This window comes from Amphimedon queenslandica, unplaced genomic scaffold (genome assembly GCF_000090795.2).
Source record: "Amphimedon queenslandica unplaced genomic scaffold, v1.1 AMPQUscaffold_11718, whole genome shotgun sequence".
In the NCBI taxonomy this organism is placed as follows: Eukaryota; Metazoa; Porifera; class Demospongiae; order Haplosclerida; family Niphatidae; genus Amphimedon; species Amphimedon queenslandica.
In genome coordinates, this window is record NW_003548040.1 from 1 (window position 1) to 9,030 (window position 9,030).

Sequence of the window (9,030 nt, forward strand, 5' to 3'; positions counted from 1 at the left end):
AATAATATTGTTTAATAAGTAAACATTAATTCAATTGAAATATAAATTAATAATGTTTACATTTTCTCTTTATGCCGCATGATATTCAGTAAATATAACTTACGAAAAAATAATAACAATAAATGATTATCTCCATACAAAGATATTTCCACCTCAGAGTAGTAGGAGGAGGAGAGGAATGATCTGATGAACCTCTTCTCTCAGAAGAGGAAGATTTGAGTGAATCACAGCATTTCTATTGTCCTCCATCTTTTAAGGTGGAGCTATGGGCGTCGTCAAACCAGCCCCGCCCTGTTCTTTAGAATTTGCTGTGCTCTGCTTTTACTTCTCCTTTTACCTTTACCCCTCCTTTTTACCTTGTATACAAGGGCGTAGGGAGAAAAAAAGGAAGGGGTAGGCTATGAGCAGAAAAGGGCGCGCGAAGTGCGCCGTCGATTTGGCCACGCCCACTTTTATGGCCGCGAAATGGGCGTGTTCTCGCAATATGGAGTTTCATTTACTCTAATATCTATGCATGGTTCTCGCAACTGCTTCACACTCAGACTCAGATGAGGACTCAGGCAAGATTCAAGGTAGCAGCACAATCAACAAAATCATCATTCACAAGATCATCATCTTCAATCTCCTCATGCTCATCTTCAGTACAAATAGTCTATATGGCTGGGGTTGACTACTAATATACTCAACTAAAATTTGCATAAAAAATCACAAAGCTTTTGTTTCTTTGCAGCTGACATTGTGATGGCTTCACTTAAAGTTAACTTTTTATAAAGCTAGCTAATTAATTAAGTTAATTATGTAAAGACTCCACCTTAATAAATTATAATAATTGTGCTAAAATGGCTGTTTTTCTTTTCTTTCTCATGTTTCTGTTTGCCTGTGTCAAAAGAGACTGAGTGAGTAACTGCCAGTTGAGACAGCTACCCTAAACTTCTATAATCTTTGGTCATAAGTGACTAAGGCAGAAACTCAATATAGGTAAACTACTAAAATTCAATTCTGACTTCTGAACTTCAGGGTAGGCTATAGCCTACCCTAGCCTTATGCTAGCTACGCCCTTGCTTGTATACAATACTTAAACTAGTTAATGGCTTCAAAACTATCACATTTTCCATTAGGTGAATCAGATTATTTATAATATACTGATAGATCTATACATATTTTGTGTACAGATATTAGCAAATTAAAGCTTGTTCTAAAAGTCTTGAAGCACTACAAGTTTCCTGAAGCAAGATGGTTTGAGTTTGGATTGAATCTTGGTCTGCTTCATCCTACACTGGAAGCTATTGAGTCAGCTCATAGAGGGAATCCTTCACACTGCCTGATGGAGTGTTTAACCAAGTGGTTGACTAAAGCTGATGATAATGTCACCACTGTTGGTCCTATTATCTGGAAGACACTGGCTAATGCTCTTAGAGAAATGGATGTAAAATCTGTTGCCATTGATATTACCAAAACAAGTACATGTAGATCTGATATTGCTATTATTGTTATACTCTGTTTATCTTGTATTTAGTGGCAGATCCTGTTAGTGAGATATTGCAGTGTTATATTGGTAGACTAGCTCAAGTTGTTCTTAATGAGGAATCAGTTGATCTCTTACATACAGAGGGATTGATATCTAAGGATACATTAACAGAAGTGAAGAGTTGCGGTTGTTCATTGGTAGGAGATCCAATGTTACTAATATTAAGTGCTGTAGCTGAAGATCATAGCAAGTTATGTACTCTGACAAGCATTCTAATAAAATCAAAGGAAGCAGTGTCTTTAGCTAGTGATATAATAATGGAATATGGTAAATGAACAGTTTTATAAATACACTTAACTTATTTATATTGTAATACAATAGGAAAGTCATTTCCTTCAGCAGTAACAGTGATGCCATCTTGTCAAGAAGCAAGTACTTCAACATCTTCAAGTAATGATATAATATAACATATACATTGACTATTATAATAAATACAGGATCTGGAGAATTACAAGATAGTAGTAGTGAGACTCAAGTAACTACCAATACTGATGCTACTGCACAAGGTTAGTAACATTAATTATACCCAATTCAATGTCATTACACTATATTATAGGTGTAGTAGAGGTCATAGTTCATCCTGGCTATGAAGCTGAGTTTGATAGAATGGCTACTTTGCGTGGTAATCTTATTCACAATATTGTTCCTCTCATCAAACAGCGATACCATCCATTGATGATTTGAAGACCTACGTTAGACGATGTCGCTCTCATTTAGAAAATCAATTGGATCAAGCAGAAACGTTTGATGCTGTCATTCGAGTGATTGAAAAAGAGTGTTCCATTCTCAATGTTTCAGTTTTGGAGGCTATAGTGAATAATTATTCAATAAAAGATGCTGGAGACATGATATTAGCTTATCAGACACACTTGGATGAATTCTGTGAGAACAAATTAACAATGTTTTGTGATCGTCTGCTTAAGAAACTATCCTCTTCTCTCCTCACTTGTGAGACGATCAGGTTTGTTCTGGAATGGATTCCAAAAGAGCATTCTCTCTCCGATATCAAAGCCCTACTACGCAAAACGTTTCAAGATAATCAAGTAGATGTGGTAACCATTGAGGAAGGGAACTCCATCATTGTTACTTGTTACGCTCCTCATTATCTGATGGAGAGTTTACTAGTGACAGCTAGAGATAATTTTGATATGCTAAAGGAGATGGGATTGATTAGTTTAACTATTGGTTACTATACTGTGTATGATGAACATGCAATTGATGAGGTTAGTGAATGTATGTGTATATAAATTAATAGTATACTTTAATATTTGATAGGAGGTGAAGAGTCTGATGAAGAAACTGAAGATGGTAGAGAGTGAAAGAGATGATTTACTTGAGGAGAATACTAAATTGAAGGATACAATAGACACATTAGGTATATACTAATTATTATTAATTATAATTATTGATAATTTAAAGGTATCTCATATGAAGGTAGAGAAGTTGATGATAGCAATAAATCATCAGGTATAATGACATTAATGTTTTGAGACATAATATCTATGAATATTGTCATGTGCATGAATTTTGAATAAATACATCATGTAGCTTAATTGTTGCTACTAATTTAATTGGTTCATTTTTATTATTTAGAGTCTGAGAAGGAAGAGAGTAAGAAGAAGATGACAAAAGCAATGCAAATGGAAATAGATCATTTACGATCATCTCTTCAAAGCAAAACAGGTATAGATACAGACATACTTAATACTGTATAATGACAATAGAATACAGCTGTGTTTAGAGCATAGGCAGCTGCAGGGTCGGGCTTGGTCGGGCAATGCCCAACCAAAAATTTTGACTGGAAATGAGAATTTAAGTAATGACATCATTTTTAGTCATGAAAAATTACCAATTGCTAGCAAGAAACTATCTTTTTTGCTTTCCTTTGTCAACAAGCCTTCCAGGAGGACCAGGACTAGCACTTTACAGGTTGGATAGAGCTTTATAGATGAGACAGGGGGCCTTTTAGGCGTATTTTTATGGTATATCATAATGTATGCATGCGTTGAGTATATGCCCAAAATATGCGCGAAAAGTGGGCGTGCCCAAAATCAAGGTGCGCTTTGTGCACCATTTTTCTATCCCTGCCGCTCCGCCATCCTGCCGCCGCCTATGGTTTAGAGTATCATTATTGCTTGAATATTAATTTGTTATAGACCACCCTAGGCGTGAATTGGAAAAGTTATGAATTTCATTAATTTTATATACGGTACCCGCCCACACATCATAATTGGCTGCCATTTCGGTTGGCAAGTTTATTATGGAAGTCAATGGAGGCACGAAGAAAATGCCTCACTTACCTGCTGTAGCTCTATCAATAGCTAAAAAGTGCTTGTTATAAGAAAGAACAGCTGCCTCTAAGCTTCTCCTGTCAAGGATTTGGTCAAATTTGCTCCAGAAATTTTAATACAGGTTTGTTTTTATGTTGGCCCATTTGTTCTCCATTGAAAGTTGCCAACTAAAATGGCGGCCGGAATTTATTTCATCCTAAACCACGCCTTACAACCGTAAAAATTTCTAATAATCTTCCTATGCATTCAATTCTCGCCTAGGGTGGTCTATAGTAGGAGGATGATTGTATATACTCAATACTAATATCAGTGGTGTAGCCAGACCTTTTCTGATGACCGGGTGAAAAAGGAAAAAATATAATAGTGCGCGAAGCGTGCCGAAAAAGTTTCATGCTGCTAACAATATTCATGATGGGCGTGGTTAATTAAACCGCTGGGAAATGGCTGCTTTTAAGTAGAATTTGCATGAGATCGCTGGTCCTGTAGAGCAGTGCTCAATAATCACTGGTAAACGACTGATCATTGATATTTCAAGTTTTCAATTGCCTAATTATAATTTGACCTGGGATCTGATACGCGGGCCCAGGCCCAGCAGGCAAATTATTAAAATAATTATTACACAAATTATTGATAAATATTTCTAATGCTTTCAAAATAGCAACCAATTTTTGATTTGTAGTAATGACTATTATTAATGACTATAGGAATAGAAGAAACGTTAATTGGAGTAGAGAAAACATTAATTGAAAGAGAAAAGGAGATAGAACAGTTACAGGAAAAGATATCATTAATGAATATACAACAACTGAAAGAAACTTCAATTACTCTTAGTATATATTACATTATATTAACATAATGACTAGTACTGGTATTTTAGGAAAGGATCAGTCTACACAATCAATAGATCCACCAAAAGGACCAGTTTATGTAGCTATTAGAGACTGGCAGGCAAGGGATAGTACTGAGCTTTCATTCAAGAAAGGAGAGAAACTTGAGATCAAGAAAGAGCGTATCAATGGATGGTGGCTAGCAAGATCATTAGATACTGATCAAGAGGGATTTGTTCATATTATTGATATTAAAAAAGATGAAGAGAGTGAACTGTCAACATTGGAATCACTTGAGCTATTTCATTATGCAATGACAGAAAATGTTGACATACCTAAAATCAAGGGAATTAAGACGAGGAGCAACTTTGAGAGAGCAAGTCTCTTTTTATCATTAATTGAACAAAATTCAGTTCTACTTGATCAACTTAGAAAAAAAGAACATGGTAAGATCAAGAGTGGTAAGATATATTTATATGTACTAATAATCTATAGAGTATTTTGAGGGTATTGGATATTGTCCATGATCTGCAATTTCAATTTCGAAAATTAAACAAAATTAAGGGGTTTTGGCATACAAAATTTTTATTTCTGTATATAATTTTTTGAAAAATGCAAATTTTCTTCTTATAAAATTCACAAAATTACCAGCTATACAGAAGTGTTGCTTGCCTTAGCCATTAAAAATATGATAGTAGAGAATTATACTTGATAATACAGTAATTAATTATAATTGTTTATGTATTCAGGAAAACCTAAAGCAATTAGGTGGTATGATGATGGTGTTGAACTGACCTCTCCATCTCTAATACAATGTCAAGAAGTAGTTTCTCTATTAACATACAAACATAAGAGCATTGTCATCAAGGACTCATCTCCTGATGTTGTGTGTGATCTGTTGCCAGTTTTATTACAAAATGAAAAGGTGAAACTCTTGAGAATACAAGACACTCAACTAACACAGCACTGCATCTCATCCTTATGTAACTTACTGGCTAATAATAAATCATTATTAAATTTATATCTTGTTAACTGTTCCATTGATGACAAAGCAGTTGCTGATATTACAAACGTATTACAAACACACAATAACACACTTTTAGGATTAGTCTTCTTTAAGAATCCTTGTATTACTTCAGTTAGTGCTCAGTCTCTTTCTGAACTAATTATCAACAACTCAACATTAATTCAATTACAAATAACAGACACTTCAATATCATCTGATGGAATATTAATAATTCTTCAATCGTTAACAATTAATAAAAGTATAAAGCTCTATCTAGATATGAAAGACAAAGACACTTGCACAGAATATCATGACTATAATATTATAAAAGATAGAGTAATATTTTTTGATTAATTAATAATAATTGTATTCTGGTTTTTATTGACAATGCTGACTCATCAATTATTTTAATAATTATTAATTTGAACACAAAATAATTAACAAAGTGATTTATGATAAACACGTACAAAAAAAAGTAAATACAAATAATAATAATAATAATAATAATAATAATAATAATAATTGCGTTCACCCATTTTAATAATAAATTATTATTGCAATCAAAGACAATTAAAATAAAATAGAAGAGAATAGTACAACCAGTTTATTGGGCAAGCAGTACATGTGTCAGTTGTTATTAAAATAATAATAATAATAATAATAATCAATTCATTATCTTATTAAAACTGAACTATTATGATGGTCCTTTGTCCCCTCCCCTTCCTCCACAGCATCCTCCCTTAGCACGTGGTGTATCAGTCTGTCTTAAGAGAGAGGCACCAGCTGGTAAACTAGTTAAACAATCTGGTGGTAACTTACGAGCTATGAGACAAGAGAGAGAGAGAGAGATTATGTTACAATAGTACATACTACAGTACATCATTAGTAGCTACTCACTTATTTCAATGAACATTTCCTCAACATTCCTAGCAGTGAGGGCACTAGTCTCTCCAAATATGGCATTAACTTCTGATGCATAAGTCTGACCTTGTTCAGCTGGATTCTGAGAGGAGAGGAGAAGGGAGGAGGGAGAGAAAGGAGAGGAGATAAAAGGAGAGTGTAGTAGAGAGGGAGAGAGAGAGGATTTATTACATTTTCTGATACATATTGATGTACTTATGCTGTTTGAAAGTTTGAGCTGATTCCGGCTTCAATTTTTCAAGTTATGACCATTTTTTAAAACAGCCAATTCTTGAAAAATACCCAAGACTATAGCATATGGTTTTTTGGTAAAATGGCTATAAATTCACCCTAAATTTTTGTTACACTTCAATGCTCTTATGTACTAGTCATACTTCTCTTTTATCTTCAAGGTCACATTTATTTCCAGCAATTGCTAATACAATATTAGGTGGACCTAGTCTGTGTAGTTCTGCTATCCAATCCTGTAACACTGTGAATGATCCCTACATGTACAACAATGTACATAATGATTATAATAATAACAACAACAATAATAATAATAATAAATACAGCAATATACAACGTATGCCTACATAGATGCAAAATAATCCGTATAGTGGGAAATTTTCGTGGCCCAAAATTTTCGTGAATTTTGCATTTTTTACAAAATTTATGAAAATAAAATCTGTGACCAAAAAGTAGAAAACCACAAAAATTAAAGCCACAAAAATTAAAGCCACAAAATCAATTTTTTAGACAGATTCGCAAAAATTTCGGGCCACAAAATTTCTGCTATACGGTAATAATAATAATAATAATTCTTACTTCATTTGTTATTATCATACACAACAATGGCTGCTGCTGCATTTCTGTAATACATTGGTAATAGTGACCGATACTAATTAGAAGAGATAAAAAAAGAATAAAAATAATAAATAAAATATATTTATTGTGTGACTTACTCTCTCCTGTCCAGCTGTATCCCATATTTGAAACTTGATTGTACTGTTGTCAACTGTTAGACTTTTCGACATAAAAGAAGCTCTGGAATACAAATACATGTAACGTCTGATAAATACATGTAATGTTTAATAAATACGTACATGTATTATACATGTAATGCAATGTTTGATAAAATACATTAAACACTCAGGAAATAACAAACTACATAAACAGATTATACTACAGGACATGAGAGAGAGGAGAAGGATGGAGGAGGAGGAAGAGGGAGGAGCTGTCATGGTGGTCATACAATGTTCTTGGTTAGGTATTTCTGTGATATGCTATCAGCAATGTTCCACTGGTCATCAATAGTAGTGTCAGTGGATTGGATAGAAGAGACATCAGTAGGACACCTGGACACAAGAGAGGAGAGGAAAAAAGTAAGTAACAAGAGTCAACCCAAAATTCCTGATTTACATTTTTCCCATGACATGAATAATGTATATGACAGGCTTTCAAGAAACTTCAAAATTTCTTTAAAATCCAATTTACCATGTACTATAGTACAGGGGCTTTGATCTGATTTTTGAGTAACTTTAAAAATTCGTAAAAATAAGAATCAGTTTAAACTTTCAATGCAACATAAGTACATGTACATGTATATGCACACACATGGATCAGAAAATGCTGTTAAGCATGTACTGCATTTACTGTATTTTAGGAAACGGCAGTAGTGAAGTATCAGTGTATTTCCTGTCAGTCAATGATGAAGTGGGTGGAGTCAAAGGAGGAGGAGAAGCATCCAAAAAACTTTGTATATGTCTCTATAAAAACAACAAAACAATAACAACAGTGTTACATGTACATGTATTAATAATAATGAATAATAAATTATTTACATGTACATGCACATTGTAGCATGTTCTTACATTTGCTCCACAAAAGCATCACAATCGCTGTCGTCATAGCAACTAGAAGCCACGCCCCCAAACCCATCAATAAAGCTACTAAAACTCCTCGTCCTATCAGCTCCTATTGCCATGGAAACGGTATCAGAGAGCATTCTTAAAGAGCGAGGAGGAGAGAGTGATTAGGCACACCCATAAACGGCTTGTGTTGCTATGGAAACACCAGAACTTTTGTTATTAAAGTCAGACACTTGAATGCTCCAATTGTAAGTGGAAGTGTCATTAAAAGGAAGGCTCCGCCCATTGTTGGTTGCTATAGTAACGGTACTCTTAGGCGTCATAATTTTAGGTGTCGTAATCAATGAGTTTGATTAGTCAGTACTTTTGTGGTGATTATTGGTTGCCATGGTGATGGTGGGTGTGGCTTTGCCAGAGACAGTTGGTGTAGTATCATTAGTGATGTGTTGATGAGGTTTATCATCAAATAGCTCTCTTGCCTATAGTACATGTATAAAATGAACAGAAAATAAAATATTATTGGGGCGAGCAAAAGCGAGCCCCACTTAAGCGAGACTCTTCTGTACGTATGTATGTATGTACGTACGTCTTCAGTCACGCCTATTCT

The 9,030-nt window shown here is 34.2% G+C and overlaps 1 protein-coding gene, 1 long non-coding RNA gene and 1 pseudogene across 2 annotated transcripts; 1 reads left to right on the forward strand and 2 right to left on the reverse strand.

Moving 5' to 3' along the window:
• Positions 1-1,493: 1,493 nt before the first annotated feature.
• LOC109588993 (uncharacterized) lies at positions 1,494-6,062 on the forward strand. Its single transcript, XM_020005112.1, has 10 exons — positions 1,494-1,795; positions 1,850-1,918; positions 1,966-2,034; positions 2,085-2,751; positions 2,804-2,903; positions 2,948-2,995; positions 3,122-3,211; positions 4,524-4,649; positions 4,697-5,092; positions 5,396-6,062. Exons 4-10 carry the CDS (start codon positions 2,374-2,376, stop codon positions 6,004-6,006), a joined length of 1,749 nt encoding a protein of 582 aa, XP_019860671.1. The 5' UTR covers positions 1,494-1,795; positions 1,850-1,918; positions 1,966-2,034; positions 2,085-2,373; the 3' UTR covers positions 6,007-6,062.
• A 355-nt stretch (positions 6,063-6,417) lies between these two features.
• Positions 6,418-6,668, reverse strand: LOC109580112 (uncharacterized). Its single transcript, XR_002188462.1, has 2 exons — positions 6,550-6,668; positions 6,418-6,474 (listed from the first exon to the last, which is right to left on the reverse strand). It is a non-coding gene; the product is annotated as an uncharacterized LOC109580112 (long non-coding RNA).
• Positions 6,669-6,807: 139 nt separating this feature from the next.
• Positions 6,808-8,312, reverse strand: LOC100633450 (ras-related protein RHN1-like; annotated as a pseudogene).
• Between the last annotated feature and the right edge of the window lie 718 nt (positions 8,313-9,030).